A 25,250-nucleotide genomic window follows, 5' to 3' on the forward strand; every position below is an offset into this window, starting at 1 on the left:
ACTACTGTGTTATGACGTCATCGCAAATATACATACGTCAACCTACGTATAAAGTACAAGCTGATTTAGTAGTAGTGAATCTTTCGTCATGAGTCACAGAGAGAATTAAACAAACAGCCTATGTGATTACGTACGTACGTATGTCCATTCTTGTTTATAAATCTTCAAACCTTTCGCATCCTGATCATCAATCTGTTATCTTCATTCGACTGTCTCTTATCGTTTCACAATTTACATTCTTCTATTTCTTCGTTACGAGATTAATCAATCAATCAATTAATTGGAATTATTTTCTCGATAATTAATTGTAAATAATGAAATGTGAAATGCAGTCCACTACGATAATTTCATATAGGTATCCTTGTTAACAAAATTATTGATAAACGTCAGCAAATTCTCGTCGAGAAGGGATGGGATTATTCACATTGAAAAAAAAAGAAAATAATTATGACGACATTTCCTTTCTAACTTCCCGCAGGATACGAGAGTAATTCATCGTCATTTATAATACGGGTGTTATAACACGCATATACGGGTGCAATACGTTAACCAGGTCAAGGCGTTTTCATTGTCGATCGAAGATGGCTTTTATTTCGACAAAAGATCGTTGCAATAAGAAGATCGAAAAAGTAAAGTTTCTCGCAATAAAATTTTGTTTTTTTATAATTAATATATATATATATATGAGCCGTTAATTAAAAATTAAATTAAAAATGATGGTTAATCTTAGTAACAAATTTGTATTTGATAGAAAAACGTAGAAAAGACATTAACGTATACGCCTACAACATATACGCCACCATAGAACATCTCATTCGTGCGTGCCTGTCTTTCTTCGAAACAATATAAAAGGGCTTCGGAAATAAGCGGAAGAGTAGAGAAGTGAAGAGGAGAAGTAACATCCTCTGTTCTTCTCCTTTGGTCTATCTCTCTCTCTCTTTCTCTATACAGATTTATTTAGAGAAACAGTTTTAGTGCATCGGCGTACGCATCAGGTACAACGCGTGTCGTTGCGTCCGGTTTGCCGCATATAGAACATCCGCTTCAAGAACACACACACACTCATCATACACATAAATACATCCTCTTTCTCTGTATGTTACATAGTCTTCTTTCCCGTATTGAAAGTAATTCATCATTCTGAGGAAAGTGTTTCTATGGGTGTTGACTAATGAAATTTTATTCATTCATTTCTATCGATAATTTCATATTATAACTCACGAATGAATAAAAATCAAATATTCTCTTTTTAATAAATATTTCGATGTTAGGGAGAAACAATGGATGAATAAAATACGTAAGATCTGTTCGAATAGATTCTTCTTCGTCGTGTGATCTTTTTTTCCCAGACGTGACTTTGAAATCGTAAGCGAAAAATACCATAAGAGGTAGAGTCACGTAACGTTTCGATTAACGGATCTTCTTACTTCTTTTTTCTACCTCGTGTTAGAAACGCACGTCAATTTTCTTTACACTTTCGGATGCACTCGATGCATACTAGACGCTTTCGCGTTCGTTTGACCGTCTCAAATGCATACGCACGTGCGACTACGATCGGGTTTACCATAGAATATATTAAAAGTGCAACGGGATATTTTCTTCTCTTTGTATCAGTTAACATCTATGTGCGTATATATAAATTTAAGTAAGATATTTATTGGTTATATATATGTAAAGGAATGAAATTAAACGTACAATCAACCATCCGAATATTTCGGTTCGTTGTTTCATTTTATTTGATTTGATTTTATTTTTATTACAAAACTAATTTCGATAATCGTTTTCAACCCATTTTCGAATGAAAACGATCTTTAATGTTTCTCATCTCGTAAATGGATTTTTAACGAGGTCGATTAAAGTGATTCGATTTCAGAGGTTTCAGAATGTTTGGATTAAATCGTGGAATATCGGTAATTATTTTATCTGATTGAACGAGTGTTGAGAATATAAAGTAATTTAATTCTTAATATTAATATATATTATTAATTTGTTGTTAACTTAATTGTACACTATACAACTCTTGTATTTTGTGGCCCTTAGGGAATGAAAATTCCATGGCCAAAAATCTTATCAATAGATAAATAAAAATAATAACATATAATATTATAATAAATTATGTGATTAATTATCTTCTGCAAAAATTCGAGCATCATTTTGAAATCAAAAAGAAATAAGGAATATTAAAGGACTACTTAATTATAATCTCTTTTTATTTCTTTCTTTATTTCTTTATCATATCGCGTAACACTTGTCCGTGCGAAAGTTTAGTTTAGTGAGCCTTTAGAAACGAAAGGCTGTCGTCTCGTCGGCATCTGCTTAGCAACCGTCTACCCTTTTCCTTTTCTTCTTCAACTTTTTACTTAGCTTCCTCTTTGACTTCACATTTATTCTTATTTTCCTTTTTTTTTTCTTTTCATACATGCCGTAGCTAACTCACGTTGTTAGTCCTACACCAACGAATCCAACTAATGCAATCTAAGACACACATACATTATTATATTTTTTTATTTTTTAAATTTTTTATTTTTAAAAAAAGAAAGGCTCAATGAGATCAAAACAAACTTTCTACAAAAAAATATTTCAATCTGTCCAATTTCCCTAAGACACGCTTATTCATTATTTTAATATTATTGCAAAGAGTAAAATTATACGATAATGAAATTTTATTCAGTTAAACGTTTGAATAAAAGAAAATAATTAAAGGATTAATTAAAAAATGATTAACATACCTGTCTATATAGGAAAGGTAGTAATGTCTTACAGGCAAAACTTGTCAAACTTGAAGAATTACGTAAAGTTCGTTGCGACGAGAAGAAATCAGTGATTACCGTTAGAAGAGAACATGTCTGCACAAAAACAGAGTTTGTATATATGTGTTGTTGCATGTACCAATTAAGCTCACTTAATTCGGTACTGTTTTTCAATCCGGTTTCTCGGCCTTCGTAAATTTTTTTTTTTTTTTACAATACACACTCGACCATCGTCAAAGTGTTTAACATTTTTTGAACTTCGACATTGAACTTTTCGAAGAAGTCTGAAAAATCTTACTTACGATTGTAATAAATAATGATGATTGGAGATAAAAAAAAAAGAGGAGTAAAAAAAGCAATTCCTCGTTTTTTTTTTTTCGTTTTGATCCAATGTACTGAACGAAAAGAAATAATTATATATATATATATATTTTTTGGTTTACGTAATGCAAGGAGAACCAGTTTTTGCGAAGATACACACATACACATATGTGTATGCATAATAGCAGCAGAGTAAGCAAGTACACGATAAAAAAATTCGATAGCAGCTGTGGTAATCTAATGAGATACAACAGAATCTCTTGGAAATATACTAATTAAATATTATATAGAAGAAATTTGAGAAATATAATAACATAATTATTTCTTCGATATTAAACTTAAGCAATTGTTTCTTTTTTTCAAGTTTGAATAATTTTCATTTTTCAAATTATATATACGGACGAACATTATTGTACAAAATTGTAATTGAAAATTTAATTGAAACGTGATGTATAGATAAATAATAATGAAATAAATGAAGAAGGATAGAAGATGATCATATTGAGACGTGAATGGGGAGGGAGGTTAATCGTCGATTTGTTTGAGAAAGAAACAAAATTCCTCGGTAGCACCTGCGGTGTAAGTTTCTGGTCTGTGTGTTCAGTTAACTTCTACGCTTAGGTATGCTGCGTGTCGTTGTTCTCGGCTTCATCCTCAAAGGTAGGTAATTCTGTTCATCGTTCACCTGCGAAGCGGCAGGTGTGTCCCTTCCGAAGGTTACAATTGTACCTCCACGGTTACGTGAAGTTATTACCGGAGCCTTCACCGTCTGTTCTCCTTATTTAAAATATTATTTTTATAATATATACACAAATATTATTTTATTTTAATATTTTTGATATTTAATAAATTCTCTTTCTGGCTTTTAAATTATGAGGCACACCTAGTGTGACCGCCTAAAAAAACGTGAAAGGAAAAATTCGATGGGCACGTGTAATCGATCGTTGGGAAAACGAATGATGAATCACGTTGAATTGTTTAAACTAGAGACAAAGTTTATTCGTTCCATCGGATTTCAATCGATTGTCTTTCTTTGCTTAGTTAGACTTTGGAATTTCGTTGGAAAGGGGGAGAAGTGGTTTATTGTTCCAACACTTTCAGTTCATCGATCGATCAATAAGCTTTCCTCTCGTAGTTTCCATTTACAAATTCCTTGGACAACGGTGTCGCGTCGTGTACAGTGTCATACATAACGTATATGCATGGACATTGCATTTATATACCTATGTAAAATATGTAAAATCGTTTTCATTCAAGATTACAACTTAAGATTACAATCAATGATTTTTTCTAATCGTTTTTCTTTTTTATGTATTTACGTATTTGTGTGTGTGCGCGAGTATAGTTGCCATATGTTCGACTCATCACGTATGTCGTATCTTATCAAGACGGTTCACACATACACACACTAAAGCACATCATAAGCTGGTAACAAAACGCGTTAGGAACGAGTACACGTTTGGAATTAATTTCAAAGGAGAATTGTTTCTTCAACATGAGGAGGACACGCGTGTATGTAACTAACTATACGTGCTTCAACCAGTACAACTGTTTTTACACTTGCAAAATTTATTCTTCTTTTTCTTTTTTTTTCTTGCTGTGTGTATTTTTTGTTATACTATTCAATGACTGACTAGCCTATTTGGAAAGGTAAAGAATACTTAAATAGTGTTATATTCTGTGCAGAAGTATATAGGTGTATTCAATCAGACACAAACGATTGCATAAATAAAAAATAATCAAATGTGATTTCTAAACAAACGTACAATGAAATGACACAACATATAACACAGAATGAGGTAAATACAATAATAAAATAAACGGGTATATAGACAATTTGTTATCCGAGAAATATAACGAAAAAATAGATAACAAAAAGAACAATTTCGAAAAGAAAAGTACGGGAAAAGTAGGGCAAGTAAGAAAAACGATAGAAAATGAAATTGAAACGATGTTGATTGAAAGGAAAACGAAATTTTTCGCATTAGGAATTGAACGAGAGAGGGAACTCACTCGTGTTGCCTGCGCAAACCATGCAACGTCGTTTTATAGGGTTGTTCATCCCGTGTGAACGATCTTAACGAGTTGAAACAACTTTAATTAAGCGCATTACGCTAGACCGACCAGTTGAATTTAGCCTATCGCCGGTCTAACATAAATGACACGAGGAAATATAAACTTCTCTCTTGGTTTTATAACTTAAGATCAATTTTCTCTAACGGGGGACGAGGGAGGGGGCTCCTATGACCAGAACAAAAAAAAAAAGTGCATTTGTGCGAATAAAAAGAAAATGTAAGATAATTTTTGAAGCGAATACACAGGGTGAGACAAAAATTCGAAATACTTTGTACAATAGAAAAATATTTAATTGAAAAGTCTTGAAGGAATTAAAGAGAGTATTGAATTTATTCATACTTTTGACCCCCTGCCCCACTCCATTCTGTAATATTAAAAATCAAAAAAAATAATGTAAAGAAGCAGTTGAATCTTGTCGAGGTTAAATAATATGAGGACCGTGAGTTAGAAGAAATGTTGAGTTCAACGACAAGAGAAGACGTCGACTTTTGCAATGTTTGCAAGCTCGCAAGATAAGCACCTGTTATCAACGAGAGAAAAATAAAGACACGAAAAAGAAGTCAGAATTTATGAGGGAACGAGTTGCTGGCCTCTTTTTCTCTCTCTCTTTTTTTCTGTTTTTTATCCATGCCGATTACCAACACTCTCTGTCTTCTCCCTTTTTAAACTGTACACACATCCACGTATTTACATTCACGCGTATGCACACATGTTTCTCTCTATATATATACATACATACTCAGTACTCTGAGATTTACCTTGGTGAATTACGAGGTCCCAGGATTGAGCATACGTCTCAAGAAATCGACCTAAGTTGTCATTTTATTATATGGTCATGTAGGGCACACGTATATATAGTCAGTCAGTCAGTCAGTCAGTCAGTCAGTCTTTCTTTCTTTTTCTCTTTTATTCTTTGACTCTCTTTCTCTCTCTGACTACTTGGCTGGATTACATCTTCTCGTATTCCATTGGCGGGTAATTTAAGTCGCACGATTAAGTCAGCGAGCATCGTTCTATGGGGTACATCGATGTAAAAGGCCATGGAGATGCACAAGAAGGAAGGAAGGAAGGAAGCCGGTTTTACTAATCGTAAATACGTACTCGATAAATCGACTCGTTCGATCGATTAGTCTCAGATTTTCATCGTAAATCTCTTGATATCTTGTTGTTTTGTTTTGTTTTTTTATCGTCTTAAAAATATCACCTATCTTTTTTTCTTTCAGTCAATGTTATTTCATTAATTTCGTTTTCTTTTTTTTTTCGTTTATATATACCTGTATGCGAGATGATCTGGTAAAATGAAAAATAATTAACCCTTTGAGTGCTAAGGATGCATATATGCATTTGTTAAAGTATCTTATCAGATGAAAATAATATTGTGAGATTGTAATTTTTAAATATAATTTATTAAATATTAGCATCTGGTCAAATTAATAATAAACTATTTCATTCGTAGAAAACACTTCAGTTAAAAGTATTCAGCACTCATCAAAGGGTTAAACCGGGCCGAAGGGGAAAAAAATTGTTGTGCAGAATTTTTCGTATAAAATTGAAAAAGAATATCTATGTTCCCCCTTGTCTTTTTCTCACGTGTCGAAGAACGGGGTTGAATCATTGCACGCGTTCATGGCACACGCGAGAAATACCTACACGCCTTCTAATTTATCTTGACCCGTGACTCCGAAGACCGAAGAGTCTGCGAAGAAGGGATGAGAAGAAGATTAAGAAAAAATAAAGTAAAACAAAAAAAACAAAAAAAAGGAACGACCGTCTATCGGTTCATGTGAGAAGAGAGAAAGAAAGAAGACCGGTTTTCTTCATCCATGCCCCTTTTTTCTTTTCTTTTCTTTTCTTTTTTTCTTCTTCGTATTCGTTTAAACCTTTTCTTTTTATTTTCTCTCTCTCTTTTCCCACGAGCCTTGGGCATAAGGCAGGCAAGGCGCGGGCGAAATCGATTTGACGCGACGAGTCCTGATTTCTATCGCAGACGCAAACATTATAACATAACAGCAACAACAACATAATATATAAAACAATAATGATACCAGTCATGATACACCGTGTTACAGAATTTTTATCTGTATGCTATTCTTGTTTTTTTTTTCTTTTTAACGAAATAATTTCTACTCTTCGAACTATTTTTGTAATAATATTTTTTATGGCTTTTTTTATTATTATTATTTGCAGCCATGGCGAACGCTGGTCTTGAAGTAAGAGAAGCTGGCCGGGCGTTACGAGTTCAAACGGAAGCACCGCATCTTGTGTCCACGGGAAGCGGACGATTGTCGACTGCAGTGACCTTGCATCCTTTACCAGAAGGTAAAACCAAGTTACATGTATTTTAATACGAGCTATAATTTTTTACTACTGAAAAATAATGATTACAGTCTAACGTCAAGACAATAATAGCATTGTATCTTACATGGGAAATGAAACGGAGTTAAATATTCGGTTTTTCCCATAAGTTTCTTCCGCGACACGCTCGAAAATAACGTTCTAAATTCGCAACACTGTCAATCATATTAAAAAAGAGAAAAAGGGTGAAAGATGAAGAGGAGGAGGGGATAGAAGGGGAAGGGATGTCTGAAAAAAATCCACGTATAATAGCGCCGACAGATAAGATTAACTTTCGTAATCGTGTCTATACGAAGAAGATTTTGTTATCGCTCATGCTTGAGTTGCATTTGTTTCTTTTTTTTTGCCTATCCAAGGATTTAAATTGCAACAAAAATCTTTATTTGTTAATAGTCGACTTTGCAAATATGACGTCATCAGTAAGATAACAACCATCATACGCAGGATAACGTTTATATTTAACTTGGAACATTCCAATCTCGTCTAATATATCTGTTCGATAATTTTCAAGAATTTTGTTCCACGCTAGCTAGCTCACTTTCTTGTATACCGAATACTACTCGAAATATTCTAATCTTTTCTAATTTATCATCGTGTAATATTTTCAAGGACAGATAATTAACGACAGAGATAAAAAGTAGAAGAGACAGAGAGAGAAGTGAGAATGAAATTATCATCCAGCAGCAAAATGAAATAATTAGTTACCACCGGCAGGAAGATTAATTTTGATAGAAGGGAGTAAGGATTTGATTAGAGTCAAATTTTTTCGAGGGGACGGTCTGGTCCATAATTTGTTAATTTGTTATCTCGACTATTAGTTCAGGATTAATAATTTCATGGGATGTTGGTTGGGTTCTTAGTTCGGTAAAATTTGTGTATAAAAATGCGATTAGATTGTTAAACTTAATCGATCGCGTGTTGTTACATAAAGTAAAAGAGTCAAGTTCTAGCGTTTTCTTCTTGCTTCTTCTGTTTCTATGCTATATGCTGCTGTTTCCTTCCCTTTTCGAACTCTCGTGCTCGACTACATATTCCTGAAATAATCGAGCTCCTCTAGAAAGGCCGCTGCGTGTTGCCCGTTCGCTGTTGAGTTCGCCTCCTCATCGTTCAAATATTTCCTTTTAAAAATACATCGTTGTAAGATGTTACGCTTTCGTCGTCTAGTCATCCGTGTACTTCGACGAGATGCATTCAAAGTTTAAACGTCAAACCTTCCTCCCGGAAAGAAGTTCGACTCCAACACACACAAAAAAACAAAAATAAAAACAGAAAAAAAGTAAAGAAACTTAAAAGAGAAAAATCCGATAGTATATAGGTTCGCGTAATTGAATTTTCATGAAGCTAATTCATCGTAAATTTTATGAATACGATTAAATGTAAAAAAAAAAAGAAAAGGAAAAAATGAATGCCACTGTTAGATACAGGATTTGAATGTATTTCAAAATTGATCGAACAAAATCAAAATGAAAAATGTAAAATAAAATAATAACGCATCGAAATCGTTCATTCGAAATTTGATCGTTTCATCAAGAGCATCTTAGCATCCGAAAGGGAACAGAGAGAAAGAGAAAGAGAAAATAAACGAATAAAATAATAAAAAAGAAAGGAAAAAAGAAAGAAAGAATATAAAAAGTAGGGTGTTGCACGCGGGGGAGGTGAGAGGGCGGTTTATGCAGCGCGCCATTTCTGAAAGAGCGTTCTTCGATGCACGTGCTTTCATACGCGCGTATAAATTGCTCGTACGGGAGGGTATATAAATGGCGTAAAGACGCTTGCTTCTTCTTCGGTCAGAAATGAAGGGAAGAGACGGAAGAACGAGAACAAGAACAAGAAGAAGAAGGTGGTGTTGGTGATGGTGGTGGTGATGGTGATGGTGGAGAAACGGAGGACACTAACCCAGCAAGAAGAGACCATGCTGGCTCATAAGTGCATACCACTCTCTCTCTCTCTCATTCTTGTTCTCTCTTTCTTTCTCAGTCACTCTCATGCTCTTTCTTCAAGTTGTACAGCAGTACTTAAATATAGTCGCTTCGTGGAGAGCAGGGCACTCGCAATATAAATTATTGCATGAGTCAATCCTCAAAGTGCGCTCTTTCTTCCTCTTTTACCTCTTTACTTACTCATTCTCTATCTCTATCACTCTCTTTACGTTACTCTTTCTCCTTATCTTTCTCTCATAATCGCTTATGTGCAGCACTTTCCCTAGCTCCTATCTCTATGCATTTTTTATTCTAATTTTCTTCATATACATATATATATATATATATATATATATATATATACAATATTTATGTACCCTTTTATCATCTTTCGCGTCGAATACTACAATTTTATTTCATTATAAATTGAGTGGATTCATTTTTTTTCTTTTAAATATAATGTTTTTTACATATTAATTAACCCTTTGCACTCGAAGTTTTCTCATCGTTCTTAAATTGTGTTACACACAATTCACGTTTAATTTAATTTCCTATTTTTTTTTAGGTCTTTCCGTTTTAATTTGTATTTTCAAGCCAATCCGAGATATTTCTTCGGTCTATTCTTTTCCAGAACTTCCAGAATATAAGCCTAAGTTCCTCGCTTGTTTCTCGTTTCCTTGGAAAAACATTGGGAAATGGTAACGGGTAGGTGTATTCATGGAGTGTAGTTACAACCAGTGAATCATCCTAATCCAAGAAGTATTTTCTAGTATGAGATGAGAGGTGATTCCACTCGGAGATATTTTATTCCCGTTTTTCCTTCGAAAGGATTCATCGAATCTACTAACCGTATCTTCGATCTTTTTTTCCCCCTTCTTTTAATTTCCTAACTTCATCATATTTGTTTTAACCCTAGAACTACTACAGGTAAACTTAAATTAAATGAAGATTTGATCGTTTTTCAGTACTTTAATTTATTTCAATCGATTTTTCACCGATTAAACTTTAGTAAAATTGAATTTTCTCTTTATCATTCTCTTTGGCATGAAAAAACACAAAAATTCATATACTTAAAAGTCTGATTATTGCTATCAGAACAGTTTTTAGGACTAAAAAACCTTGGGGAAAATATATACCCCAAGTTTGTAGTTTGAAGATTAAAAAAATAAGTTTGTAGTTCTAGAGTTAAATATAAGAAGAGATTCAAGAGTGAAAAATGAACATCTTTACTAATTCTTTTGTTCATTTTAAAGTTACGAGTTCTTTAATACCACCCTGTATACTTGGAAATTGATTGCCCCCTTTTTTTTCTTCTAAGATCTAATAATCCTCGTTCCTCAGCTCACTTTTCAAGTAATTCTTTCTTATTATCTGACAACCGTGTCTTCCATCCATCTAGAGTCATCTTTATTACGCAGCCCGATGAGATCCAATTGCGTTGTAGTCATCATAGTTTAAACGAGACGAAATAAACAAGATAGCACCGAGCTAGAAAGTCAATTAGTTCAGTTCTTCGAATAAAAAAAAATCAATTGCAAGGAGACATTTTTACAAAAAGAAAAAAAAAGAAAAAGAAGCTTGAATTCTTTTCAAAATCACAAATATATTAACAAATAATTTCATTTTACTATTGCATAAATTTAAAAATGAATATCTTACACAAAAGAGCGAGAGTAAATTCTTAAACTGGAAGTATGAAGCTCGTTCGAATACAATAGGGACCAAAGCGAATTGGTTTGTCAGGAAGTTGCTTCCTGTTTTTAATTCTCTTTCTCTTTCACTCTTTCTCTCTCTCGTATGCACCTCGCTGATTATCGTACGAATGTGTTGTTGTTTGTGTCTCTTTTTTTATTTCTTTAGTCTTTTTTTCCCCTATTCATTTTTAGTAGAATGAATAGAGCCTGTAACCTGTACACAGGGTGTATAACACAGTAGTGTTGTATTATGTATCTTCACACAATCGATAGATACAAAGATAGATAGATAGATAAAGAGAGAAGACTTGTTGCTAAGTATACATGGTCTTCACGTGTATTATAATGCAACCAAGTGGAACTTGTCTACCCCTTTTACCGATACAAACAATGAACCGTTCAAGCAAATAGTGACAATGCTGGAAAATGAGAAGATTAAAACCTTTCGATTCTACTTATCTACCCTTGTTGATTATGCTGAAAGATCAAGAAGATTATTATATCGTCAAATAAGGATTTTATTATTATTCACTATCAAAGAAAAATATTCTTTTCAAATAATCCTTCTTGCTCAAACTGGACGTAGAATAATTAACAAAAATAAAAAACAATGACAATAGATGACAAATATTATTATCATTGATTATTCAATAATACAAATTATATTGCATTATTAATTGGACCGTTTATTTTGAAAGTGGTGTAAGTCCATTTAAAATAAATTAAATATACATTATTTTAGTTAAATTAGCCTAAAAGTAAATTAACCAATATGCAAACCTTGAATTTTCTCAAAACAGCAGAAAATGGACTTACACCACTTTCAAAATAAACGGTCCAATTAATAATTGCGAAATAAGAAAAGAAATGTAGTTCGAAGAGGACAAAGACATTGGAACGAGTTGTCCTGTCAGATTCCAAGTATCTCAAAGGTTCTCCCTTAAGTTAGGGATATATTTTAGACATGGCGGACGGGTTTCCAAAAAGACTGAAAATACATGGAAAGGGAAGGAAGAAGAGCGGGAAAGAGAGAGAGAGAGAGAGAGAGAAAGTAGAACCGCGCCAAAACTAAATATAACTGCAGTCCTTTGTAGAATGCACTGCGATTTACTCGCGTCTTGCAAGATCGGAATACGCCGCGGACTCTGAATTATACTCTCGGGCACACTGTGCACGCGAGAATCTATTTCATTATTCTATTTTCTCGGACGATTACCGAACGAAAGTAAGTGTGAATCCTGGTGGTGCCCTCCGAGGCGCCGATCTAATCTTGGATGTCCAAGAAATATAAGAACAAAATGGAGAAATAAATGTCTGAATCATAACAGACTACTGGGACGACATTTTTATTGAAACGAAAGAGAAATAATGAAATGAAATGAAAAGAAAAGAAAAGAAATATTATGTTAGCCTTTAAAGTTAGAAAAATATCTAACAAATTTATTAGATATATCATTATTTCGTTGGTTGAGAACTACTGAGATACATCGATTACTGTTAACGTGTGTGCCTCTTTCATGTAACGAGGTGTAATGAATAGAACCTAACTCTCTCTCTCTCTTTCTCTCTCTTTCTCTATCTCTGTATATGTAACTATAATTCCGTCATAGAATTGTGGATGCAAACGGTGAGCTCAGAATTCCAAGGATTTGCTAATTTAGAAGGGAAAATAAATTCTAATGGTTAACTTTGATCCTCGTTTCGGTTCAAATAAACATTGAGTGCGTGGTAGTTTGAAAATCTAGCGTTGAAAGATCTTGCACTTGAGAATTCACCTATTATTCAAATTCTACTGTATGTTGGTAATTTGAAATATCATTATTAATCGAATGATCAAAAATGTGTATGTGTGTGTGCACGTATGTAAAAATCTAATAAGTTTTTTGTTGTTGTTGATACAGGTAGAATTACTCTCGGCTCGAACAGGGATGCTGATATTCCATTGGCCGGTACAGGAGTTGAATCCATTCATTGCGCGATCGAAAACAATAACGGTGTGGTCACTCTTCATCCCATAAATGGAAACACGGCTATCGATGGTGTCCCGATAAATTCATCGGTGCGACTTATTCAAGGTAAGACCTTGTGCCAATACTATTGCAATATGTGTGTTTGTATGTGCATCACCGACGTACCAAATTCGTCTCGACCTAAAAGAAAGTCTCGAAAGAAGGATACTTATCAAACATTCACTACTCTAACTTTTCGATTACTTAAGTAATATAAACTAAAAAAACAATTATTCGATCTTTTGGAATAACGTTATTTTCTTGTTTAAAATGTTTCACGAATATAAATTGTATTTATTTCATAGATAGATAGATAGATATATTAGTATTGACACGTGACAATGTAATAAGAATAAAAATCAGATTTAATATTGTTCTTCCTTGGTCGTGTGTTGTAGGTTGTATGCTGTCGATAGGCAGATCAAATTACATGCGCTTCAATCACCCTGCCGAGGCCAAGCAACTCCGATCGGTACTGCCACAATCAAGAATTTCCATGGCACCCATAAGCTTCTCCCTACCTGACAATCAACTTCAGGAGGGCTGTCACTTGGAAAGAAAGCCACCGGTTGCACCAAGAAAGTCACCAAGGAATTCATGTTCCGACGACGAAGTTGGCTTCCTTGGGAAGTTAACGAAATTTGAGATGTTGTCGAAGCAAAACAGAAACAACAACTGCGTATCACCGAAAGTATTTCCAGCAGGTGGTATTACGACCAACGTTCCGGCCGATCAGATTTTAGGACACTCGAGAACAACACCGACTTCCTCGGCAAGGAACAGTTCCAATTTATCGAGCAACAATAATTCGCCAATTCAAAATCTGACGAGTTTGGACAGAAGCCGCTCGAACACTCCGTGTTTCGTTACGTCATCCCCAAATAATCATTCCTTCGAAGAAAATCGTCAGTCAACAACGGAAAGTAATAAAAATCATAGCAGATCTAACACGCCTAATCAAAACTCACCGATGTTAGATCACAATCGTTCATTGCCTTATCAGAACTCGCCTACCCTAAATCGTAATCAAATACAAATGTTCTCGACTGCTGAAACTTATTTGAAGACTTACAAGCCGTATTATCGCGACAATAAAAGTGAGAACGATCAGGGTGCTCAGAATTACGTTATGCCACGAAATTCAGGTTCTCGTACGGATCTAATGTCTCGTAGTTTGATGTGTCAGAGATCTAATGATTTGGATGATCTCGGAGTAGTTGGTAGGGAATTCGACATGAGTCAGAGTTTGATTGTCACCAAAACCACTACGGAATATTTACAATTGGAAAAATTTGGATCGAATTCAAGCCTTTGTAATGGTTCGGTAACACCAAATCGCTGCAACAATAATGTCAATAGTAACAACACCACCACCACCAGTGGTGTAATTAGGAACGCAGTTGGTCCAAATTTTGGTTCGAGTCCAAATATCATTAAAAGGATTCAACCACCGAGTCCAGCGTTTAATCGTAACCCCAAATACAGTGGTGAACAAAATAATAGGCCTTATACTCGTGTTAAGAGTCCAACGCCGAGCATAGGAAGTGGTTGTTCGTTGGAGGAACTTCGTGAACGGCAAATCGATGCTGAAAACAAACGTCGCGAGGCAGAGAATAAACGAAAAAGGGCGCAGGAAGAAAGATTAAGAGAACAGGAAATAGAAAGACAAGAGAAAATGAGATTGGAAGAGATTTTGGCTATGTGCGCGGAATACGAAAGACAAAGTACCATCGATAAACCTAGACAACCTAACAGGTAATTTTTATTTTTATAATTATTATACTCATTATTTTTGAACGACAATTTCAAATCCGATTGTATCGTTTAACTGGTGATACAATGATTTTCTTTTCACAGAATCAAAACGAATGGTTCTCTTCCACGAGACAAACGATTAGGAGGAAGTGGTGGCTACTCATCACCGTACGAAAGTCCTAAAAGTCCGTCGAAAAATCAACCACATTTTTCTTTCGAATCGCCAAAACAGCAATCGTCGACGAATAATTACGAGAACGTGGCAATACAAAATTCCAAAATGATCTTTCAAAATAATGCTACTGCAGCCATCGATCAAAAAGATCAAATCCCACAGAAATTGGAAAATCCAATAATCCAAGATACAGCTATTCAACAAACTATACCAAATCATAGTAACAACAATAATCAAGCTACCGCTACCAAGTGGGCGGCGAATAACACAAGTCATAGTTTTTCTAATTCGATTTCACAAGCCCGAACACCAAATTACGAAAATATCACTTTCGATCGTGCCGCAGCCAATAATAATAATAATAATAATAATAATAATAATAGTAATAATAATAATAGCAATAATAACAACAACAGTGACGAACGGGAAAGTACGAAAGAAATTTCGACTTATGGAACGATACAATTGAATGGTACGAAAATTTCGACCCAACAGCAAACAACTTTGGCACAAAATTACGAAAGATTCGTGTCTTCCAATGGCAATTTGAGTTTGTACGAGAATGTAATCGTGTCTTCCATATCACCAGCAGCAGCATCATCATCGATGCCAAACAACACTCCTAATCATCATAATAATAACAGTAACAATAGCAGTAACAACAACAATAATAATAATAATCAAAATCATTCCATGCCAAAGAAAAATGGTGGTCAACATTCTAATTCATGCGAAATGATAGAAAACAAATTAACGATATCGAACGATGATCTTCTCGAAGCGATCGAGCAATTGTCAATGTTGTCAAAATCCAAAGAAATTTGTACGACGCCGAAAAGAAATAATTCCGAGAAGGATAACGCGAAATCGAACGAGGCCAAGGCCGATAAAGAAAGGAAGGAATTGGAAGAGGAGGATAGAAAAAAGTACATCGAATTTTTGCAAAACGAAAAACTTCATATTCTCAGTAACATGGATGCTTTGAAAAGAAGCGTTGCGGATATTGAAATTCAAGAGGAAGAAATCAGCAGAGAGGTAATTTTTAAATGAATTAAATTTATTATGTATATTAATATATATTTTAAATGAATTATTATTTATTATATTATGTTTTATTTTCTTCTTCTTCCTCTTTTTTATTATGACTTTGTCCTGTTATAAATAGCTTTTTTTATTGCTATTTATTTTATGTTCATTACAATAATTATTAATAATTTCAGTTGGAATTGGAAAAGGCTCTTTTATCGGCTGAATACGAGTCGGAATCTTTAAAGTTGACACAAGAGGAGAGTGAAAAGATAAAGGTCCAGATGAGGATCAATGAACTCGAAAGAGAAATGGCCGAGGATAACACGACCCAAGCAAAGTTACAGACAGAGGCTAAGCAAAGAGTACAGAAAGCTCAACAAGCTTACGCTAGATTAGAAGAAGAATTAACGCGTTCCATGGATGAAATGAGGCAGCAGGACATTGGTGAAAAATTGGCAGCTCAGCAAGACGTCCTTGAAACCGAGAGAAAAGCTTTCGAGGATTTGGAATTCCATCATCTGGAAGAGGAAGCGAGCAAACTCGCTACCAGAGAGGAATTACAAAGGTTTGAGGACATTTATTATGACTTTTTTTATTTATTCTACTTTTTACTCGTTGATTTATATTTTTTGATGAATATTTTGGCAGGTATTTGAGCGAATTAACGTCGAGAATAGAAACGAAGAAAGCTCAATTAAACAGTTTGGAGTCTCAACGATCGGAAGCCAACAATATAGCGACAAAAGATGCTAGAAGCCTTGAGAGACAAAAGTTAGGCCATTTGAAACGATTGGAAGAAGTAAGACACAACAAATTCGAGAATGATATGTTTTTTTTCTACTACAAAAATATTGATTTAATATATTTAATTTGTTCTTCTTTTTTTTTTTGTTTTATTTTTGATTAGGGAAGAAACAGATTGCGAACCATCAACGATGAACTCGAAAACTTGTTACAAAATTCCTGCGATAATTGCGAAGAGAAACGATCACCGAGCAGGGAAGATTTCGATAGAATCTCCAGAGTCACCATTGACTCTCCCATAGTAAATAATCAGGGCAGCTTAGGTAGAAAAACTATCGAGTCCCTCAAGGAAATTGAGAGAAATCGTCAGCTTCATTTAGCGAAACAAGGTTGGTACTTACAAAACAAAATAGGATCCATCCATTTATCTTAGATTAAACAAAACGAATAAAATCTATTTAAACAGGTAGCCAAGTGATTTCTGAAGAAAGGAGAAGAGTCGAAGAACTGAAAAGACGCGTCCAAGACGAAGTACGTTCTCAATGGGAAGAAAGAAAGATGAATTGTGCTTCCTTCAATAGTATAGAATCGGGTGAAGAATCTTCGAGCTATTCGACAGGCTTAACGGAAAGGTATCTATCACATTTCTCTAAATCATTTAATCTTGATTCTAATCTTATCAAATCCTACGCTCGTATAAAGTAAATTTAAAAAAAAAAAAAAAGATCAACTCGATCATTACTCTCGAAATAAATTTCAACATAATATGTTCAAAATAATTAATACGTGAATGAAATAATTAATGTAATATCCAATATTACAAGGACATCAATGACGCATGTTCACTACAGTGTTAAACTTGTATGAAAACTTTTTAACAGAGAGAGGGGAGAAAAAAAAGGAAAGCCATTGAAAAATCTTATTAAATATTCCACGTACGTTTTCGATCATCCGTATAACGGATTTCTTTCAACTACCACCAGTACCGAATTGTTCTTAGTATAACGTGAGCTCCAATCCGAGTAGGTTTTCACATATTTACAAAGTGTTTAAACATTATTCTCCTCATATATAATCAATGAATCTTTAATAGATTTCAGTAAAAAAGAAAATTGAACACATCATTAAAAATATCAACGATAATAACAAGCAACGTATATAATTTAAAATCATTCTAAATAGACAAAGTTCAATAAGTCTATAAGCTATCATCACAGTCTAGAGAAGAAAAAACATGACAGTGCAATAAAATCAAGGATTTTCTCTTATTCGCGTAATCTCAATATTTACATTTACCAAATACTTCTAACAATAAGACAAAACATTGACAAAAATTCTGAATTTGTTCAGAGTCAAAAGTAAAAGTGGAAGCCTTGAAAGTTCAAATTTACGAGGAAGGAAACCGATATTGTATGTTACGATCATGATGACGAGAAGCCTGATTGCTCTTAACAATCAAACGTTTTAGTGAACCTCTTAACAATCTATCTCTATCTCTCTCTCTCTCTCTCTCTCTCTCACTCACTCACACATGTGCATATGTGTACGGTTATTCTCATAAGTCTCTTAATGTATCTGGTATAATGTATGTATATGTGTTCTGAGTGCTAGTATTGCTATTCGAAGTGGGGCGTTATCATGCGATACGATATCTCTCCTAACTCACTGTATTTTCACGGCTCGTCGACGTTAACATCAACGTTTTTTGATACGTCGTCGTTGTCGTCGTTGTCGTCCTCCTCCTCTATCCGATCTAATATACGAAAACTAAAATCAATAATAAAATAAAGAAAGCGAGAGAGAGAGATAAAATTCTGTTTGAAAAATTCAATATTGATCCAAGTGTAACTTAGGAAGATAGTGTTTAAATAATATATATTTATTTTTTATTAATCTATCATAAAAATATCTCTTTTTGATCACTTGGTTTCTGACTAATTTTTTATTCGTAAAAGAAGTTTACAAAAATTAATGAAAAATAAAATAAACAAATATAAGTGAAGATAAGTGTGAAATGATTGGATCTTGGCAAGTAAGATTAAGAATTTCATTAACGATGGATTATTACCAGTGGATTTGGAGAGATAAACTTTAATGAAAAAGTGTATGTTATTTAAAAAGAAAAAGAAGAAAAAGTTTGTGGATGATGTTTAAAAATGAACGGAAGAAACGTGGGTGAAACGATTATGAACGAGGCCAGACTGAGAGGGTGCAATCTAATTACTTTTCTCACGAGCAATCGTTATTATCTTGCAACCAAGGATTGGATTTGTGAAAATTGTTATAATCCTTTGGAAACTCGAACTCGCGATATTCGTCAACGTTGTCTGTAAGTTTAACAGTAATTTTCATTTCTTATTATTCGATCAAAAAAATAAAATATACAAAAAGATAATTTAAGTATCTGCACTAAAATATATATTTATTTCCTTTGTTTTATATTAATTTATTAAATAGTATACTATTTCATCTCTGAAATTAATTTTATTTTATTTTAATTTGAATTTTTACCTGCGATCATATTTGGTGATTGCATAACGTGTTAATATATTTTTAGTATTTTCTTTTTTACTGAACTACTATAAATTTATACGAATAGCTTTGATTTAAAAAATACTGAATACGCGATATATAAAACAAAAAATCAAATTAGTACCGAGCACAGATTAAATTTTTCTTCTCCAGTATTTTATTTACTTTTTAAAATTATTATTTAATTATAATTTATATATATATATATATATCCATTATACGCGCGCACATATATTTGTATGTGTATAAAAGAAGTCATGTTGTGTCGCATACTTGAAATATTTCGAAAGAAATATAAGGACGTAATATTTAAAGAGGGAGGAGGGGATAGAGTGGTAGAGTAACCTTGAAAGAAAGCGCAGAAACGAGGGAAAATCAAGGATGACTGCATAGTAGGAGATGCGAAGGAGTGCCGTTTACTCGTTCACCACTAACACCATTGTACGTGGTAGAAGAGAATCAAACGCTATGCCGGTGGCACTCTGTCGAACCGGTCGACCAAGTCACTTTGTGCTTGTTAGGTTTTAATAATACCTGCCGCGACTATAGGCCTCGTCAGTAGTCTCGCCGGTCACGAGTAGAAGAGTCGTCCCAGTACGTTTTTTCCTATGCAAACCGGCTAAAGTTCACGCTAGCAGAGAGAATCGAAAGATACTACTCTCGTCGTCTATTCGTACACGTAACTTCGAAGGTAAACCCAGTCACGTTCTACCTAACACACCAAAGGATTTTACTATTTTTTTCTTCATCCAATACGACAAACTTTTATCACCATACTACATCCGGTATGATCTAAAAAAAAAAACATTTCCAATTGTTTAAGATATTTTTTTTTAAGATGAAAAATTTAAGATGATTTTATTGGGCTTGGAAAAATAAACCCCAGCAAAAAGGAAGAAGAACATCGGTTGCGATTTTATTCTATTCCACACAGTCTATTTGTTTATTTATAAATTTATCATTTTTCTTTATTTTCTCTTTTTTTTTCTTTTTTTTAGTGGTAGCGGGAGTAGTGACGGTGCCGACGGAGGAACCGGAGAGAAATTATCACCGAGTAAACTTTCGGAACTCACTTCGCCAAGTCCAGGACCATCTAACAACTCTTACAGTTTGCTTCAAAATGATAACGTGAGTAAATCCCTCTCTCTCTCTCTCTCTCTCTCTCTCTCTCTCTCTCTCTCTTTCTCTCTCTTTTTTTTTCGTTCTAATCTTCAATCTCAACTCAACAGTTCGATTTACTCGCACGTCGTCGCATTCGATCGGATAAGTTTTAAATAAAGAGTTATTGGATTGTATTTTAAGGATTAAATAGATCTATTTTTTATGTTACGATTAGAATCGTTGATAAATTTCGTTACGATAAAACTACTTCGAATCTAAATTTATGTCTACGATATCGCGAGTCAATGAGATATCATTGACGTCATTTTACGTAGACTACAAGTTTGGAAATGTTATTTTTAGTTTTCTCGAAATCACATATTTTTATTAAATCGTTGATTAGTTAGGATACGATTAGTATTAATTATTATCGTTTAGAAAAAGTCTAACAATAAGTTGAAAAAATATTTTACGGAAAATTCATCGAATACGATGATATATATATATATATCGCAAATGTTTTTATAAGGATCGCGAGACGTACATTAGATGCAGCTTGGAAAACTACATCATGACCTAATTAATAGCTGTTGCTCTGCCACATTTGCTTCATTGCGTAAGAGCTTTTTCGATCGTTTCTAATACGTCTTCTAATATAAGAAAACAACGTTTACGTCAAATGTTTTTTACTTTGTAATCATCATACCGTATCCTCTTTGTTTATCCGATTCGATATTCTATAATATGTGTTTAGTTTTAAATGAAAATTAATCGTTATTTTTCGACTTTCATTCAATACAAAAAATTCATTAAATAATCACATTAAAAATTCACAAATTTCATTAAATATTCCTTCGAAAAACTGTTAAACTTTTACTAAATTCATGATAAATTGCTAAATTATTATGATCATTGCTAAATCGAGATGTTATTGGTGAAAGATAAATTTTAATCATGCCAGGCTTAAATCGACGAAGTTTCGATAAAGATAATAACGCGATAAAACATTTTCTGTTTTTTCTTTTAATTCCCTTGCACCAATATTTGTTTGTCATTTTTATTACTTCTTTTTTTAAAAAAGTTTGCCTATCGTTGGGGTCTTTCAAAAATTAGATAGAAATTTTGTATTACTATCGTTAGTAATTTTTTTTAGAAGGAAACAAATCTGGATTTAATAGTTTAAACAAATAACAAAGATTTGCAATTATTATCTAAATAAGAGAAGGTAAGAAAGAGAAATAGAGAGAAAGAAAGAAAAATTTCGCAAGTAGCAGACATTCTAGAGCAAAACGTTTTGGTCGATTCATGAGAAGAAACGTTGCTGCATTACACGTGTTTCCTTTAAGCAAATCGTAACTAGGCCAGGGTTCTAATAACGGGGTGCTTTTCGAGCATGGACCAACCAAAGTAGGGGTAGCATTAAAGATTAAAACTTTTAGTGAAATGTAATGAGAAAAAGGCTTAAATAAAAGAGAGAAATGGAAGGAGTTTTGGAAAAAGAAGAATTAAAAATGTCTGAGTGTATGCAATGCTCTACCCTACTGTACTGTATTGTAATGTACTATTTCCTAACGTTTTACAAAAATTCAACGTAAAAGCAATAATCTTGATTCGAGAAAAACGTTTTACAAAAAATGAAATTCTTCTTGCAAATTAGATTTAAAATGACCAAAACAAGAAAGAAAATAATTCGATATAAGTTTTAATAAAAAAAAATACATTGAATATGCGGTATATAAGAAAAAATATGGGATATCAAAATAGTGTGATGAGTTTATAACAGAATAGATTCAATTTTCTAAATTTAAATGGAATTTCGAATTTGAAAGGAATTTTCTCCGAGTTTTATTCGAATGACTGGCTTAGTTGTACTATTCGTGGAATGCATTATTACTCTTCTCAATCCCTCTCTTTTTCTCTTTCTCTCTATTGGATGTTACGTAATAAAGCAACGAGTAAATAAAATCTAGAAAACGTTTGTTTTAGATAGGGAAATGCTTCCTCTATTTGAACGACCACATAAAGAAGCTCTGGTTAAATTTTACAAGGATGATGATATTTGTAATATACAGAAAGATGAGTAAGAAAATGAGAGAGAGAGACGAAGAAAACACACACACACATACATACGTACATACAAAAACAGAAAAAGAGGGAGGAGGGAGGAGGACAAATCTTTGAAACGGAAATTGTTGAGATATTTTCTGTCTCTCACAGAAACGTCAGTTTCGTTTTGTCTCCTCGAGAATCGACAACTGTTCGAATCTGTTCTAAAAATTGCTATACATTTTTGTTCTTTTTGTAAAATTTTAATCATAAAAAAAAATCACATCAAATGTCTCTCATGTGGATGAATTATATTAAAAGAGAAGTTAAAAGGAAGAAATGTATTAGAAAAAAACGCGTAAGTTAAATCATCCAAAGGATTTAAATTATGAAATTATATTAACGATCAATATTTTATATATATAGAATTATTTTAGATTTTTTTATTTTTTAATAACATGAAAAAAAATATATATAAAATACTATTAAGTATAATAATACGTAGTCAATGAAGTCTCGAGTATCATCGAAGTATATTAAACGAGTTTCTGTATAAAGTGTGAGAAATGACGGAATAATAGGAGCATTTTCCTTTGTATGAATCACTCAGGGCTACCTCATTAAGCAATTTTTCCTCATTGACTGCCCTTATGCGAAGTCATGCTCTCTCTCTCTCTCTCTTTCTCTCTCATTTTCACTCGAGTACGTTTGAAACGCATGAAATACTTCTACGAACATCGTAAACGTGACTTTTTTACTTGATTAAAATTTAAAATTTGATTAAATAAATGTATTATCGTCGTCATTCTCATTTTGTTCTTATCATAGATCGTCATTTTGTTATCAATTGTTTAAATTTAGAATATGTCGTAGGATTTAATCGCTAAAGGATTATAAGAAAACCTTTCCTGACCTATCACACACATAGAACCCTAACACGTTGAAGCAATATAAATACGATTAGATTTTTTTTAAATAGATGAGAGATGATAGGAGAACGTCAATGGAAGGGGAAAGGCTGAGTAACAACAGTGGTGGTATCGTTGACGGAAACGGAAGCCGACCTCTTTCACAGATCTCCAGTGAAATGGATACTATCGGGCCACTTCAACCTGTCAAACATCGAGAAAAGGCTAAACTCCAGGTAAATTAATGAATTTTGAAGACTTTTTTTTAATGAAAATCATTTAAAATTTACATTTAAAAGCTGAAAAAAGTATTGTCAATTTACGTACTAATAAATATCATATCAATAGTGAACAATAATTTTGTAATCCTCGTTTTATCATCTTTATCAGCGATAAGTTTGACGCATAAAACGATGATGATTTCTAAATCTATTTTCAGAGGCCGCTAACAAGATATCTACCTATAAAATCCGAATCCTTGGATCTGAGGCATCACATTGAAACTGCCGGACATCAGTTGCAGCTGATAGATGATGTCACAGTTAATACTACCAGTTGCAGTGGTTATTTATCGAAGATGAGTAAAAAGTTTCATCACTGGAACAAACGGTGGTTCGTTTTCGATCGAAAGAGGAAAACCTTAACGTATTACAGCGATAGTAATTCGAAAAAGGCACGAGGAGTTATTTACTTTCAGGTATGAAAGAAAAAAAAGAAACAAATATTTTTTCTTCAAAATATATATAATAATCAAATGAATAATGTAATAAATGGATAATTTGTTGTTATTTCATTTGTTTTATACAGTCGATAGAAGAGGTTTACGTGGATCACATGAACACAGTTAAATCACCACAACCATCGTTAACCTTCATCATAAAAACTTCATCAAGATTGTATCACCTAATGGCACCTAGTCCAGAAGCTATGAGAGTTTGGGTCGACGTAGTTTTCACAGGAGCAGAAGGATATCACGAATTTGATCATGGCGTTTGAGAAAAGACAGAAAAAAAAGACGAAACGCTTATTAATAATTAATTTGTATTTTTGAGGAAGTAAAAAAACAAAAGAGAAAAAAAAGCAGAAGATATGCCTGTTGAAGATTCTACATTGAGAAAATTCGAATAAAAAAGAATTTAAATTATTAGCGGTCGCGTGTCAATTTGTTATTTAATCGATTATGAAAATTGTTGGAATTAGAGAATAAGACTTATCGAAAGAATTATACGAACTCCGAGTATATTGAAAATTGAAGAAAAAGAATTTTAATATAAAAAGAAAAAAAATAACGTATAAGAATATTTGGAAATGATTTGTAATTTATGAGGCAGCTGCCAAGACCGAGTTTTGTAGCAGCTCATGGTGTACATGTACTTTCTAACCAATTTGATTATTATAAAGTTACTTCGCTATTGCCATAATTAGCATGAATTTAAGGTTTATTAGTTTTAATGTCATCCAATAAGTTGATCTTTTATTTCATTTCTTTCCCCATCTCTTTTATATTCGTTTATAATAATTGACTACACTTTTGAAAAAAAAAAAAACAAAAAAAACATTTTTACATATAAATCTCGGTGCTGCAACTTATACGAATGAAAAAAATCTCTCTCTCTCTCTCTCTCTCTCTCTCTCTCTCTCTCTTAAATTTGCATAATCACGTATATTTTGTATTTATCTAAATTAATATTAAAATTGTTATCTTTATTATTGAAATAAAATGTAAAAACAAAAAAAAAGACGAAAATGAGAGAGTAAATTACTTTGCCATTAATGCCAATGTATTTAATAAAAAAAATAATATTAATAATAATAATAATAATAATAATAATAATA

General features: G+C 33.1%; 1 protein-coding gene across 1 annotated transcript in view; it reads left to right on the forward strand.

The window, feature by feature from the left end:
- Nucleotides 1-24,478, forward strand: part of LOC106791809 (homeobox protein 2-like) — a 36,527-nt gene extending 12,049 nt beyond the window's left edge. The window contains exons 2-13 of the mRNA XM_014757746.1: nucleotides 7,335-7,466; nucleotides 13,017-13,190; nucleotides 13,523-14,879; nucleotides 14,982-16,089; nucleotides 16,275-16,648; nucleotides 16,732-16,882; nucleotides 16,991-17,216; nucleotides 17,294-17,459; nucleotides 20,358-20,487; nucleotides 23,486-23,650; nucleotides 23,854-24,111; nucleotides 24,222-24,478. Coding sequence (XP_014613232.1) covers nucleotides 7,337-7,466; nucleotides 13,017-13,190; nucleotides 13,523-14,879; nucleotides 14,982-16,089; nucleotides 16,275-16,648; nucleotides 16,732-16,882; nucleotides 16,991-17,216; nucleotides 17,294-17,459; nucleotides 20,358-20,487; nucleotides 23,486-23,650; nucleotides 23,854-24,111; nucleotides 24,222-24,410 — 4,428 coding nt within the window. The 5' untranslated portion in view covers nucleotides 7,335-7,336 and the 3' untranslated portion in view covers nucleotides 24,411-24,478. The remainder of the gene's footprint in view (nucleotides 1-7,334; nucleotides 7,467-13,016; nucleotides 13,191-13,522; nucleotides 14,880-14,981; nucleotides 16,090-16,274; nucleotides 16,649-16,731; nucleotides 16,883-16,990; nucleotides 17,217-17,293; nucleotides 17,460-20,357; nucleotides 20,488-23,485; nucleotides 23,651-23,853; nucleotides 24,112-24,221) is intronic.
- Nucleotides 24,479-25,250: the final 772 nt, after the last annotated feature.

Source organism: Polistes canadensis, unplaced genomic scaffold (genome assembly GCF_001313835.1).
Source record: "Polistes canadensis isolate GaletaPanama2010 unplaced genomic scaffold, ASM131383v1 scaffold_344, whole genome shotgun sequence".
Taxonomy (NCBI): Eukaryota; Metazoa; Arthropoda; class Insecta; order Hymenoptera; family Vespidae; genus Polistes; species Polistes canadensis.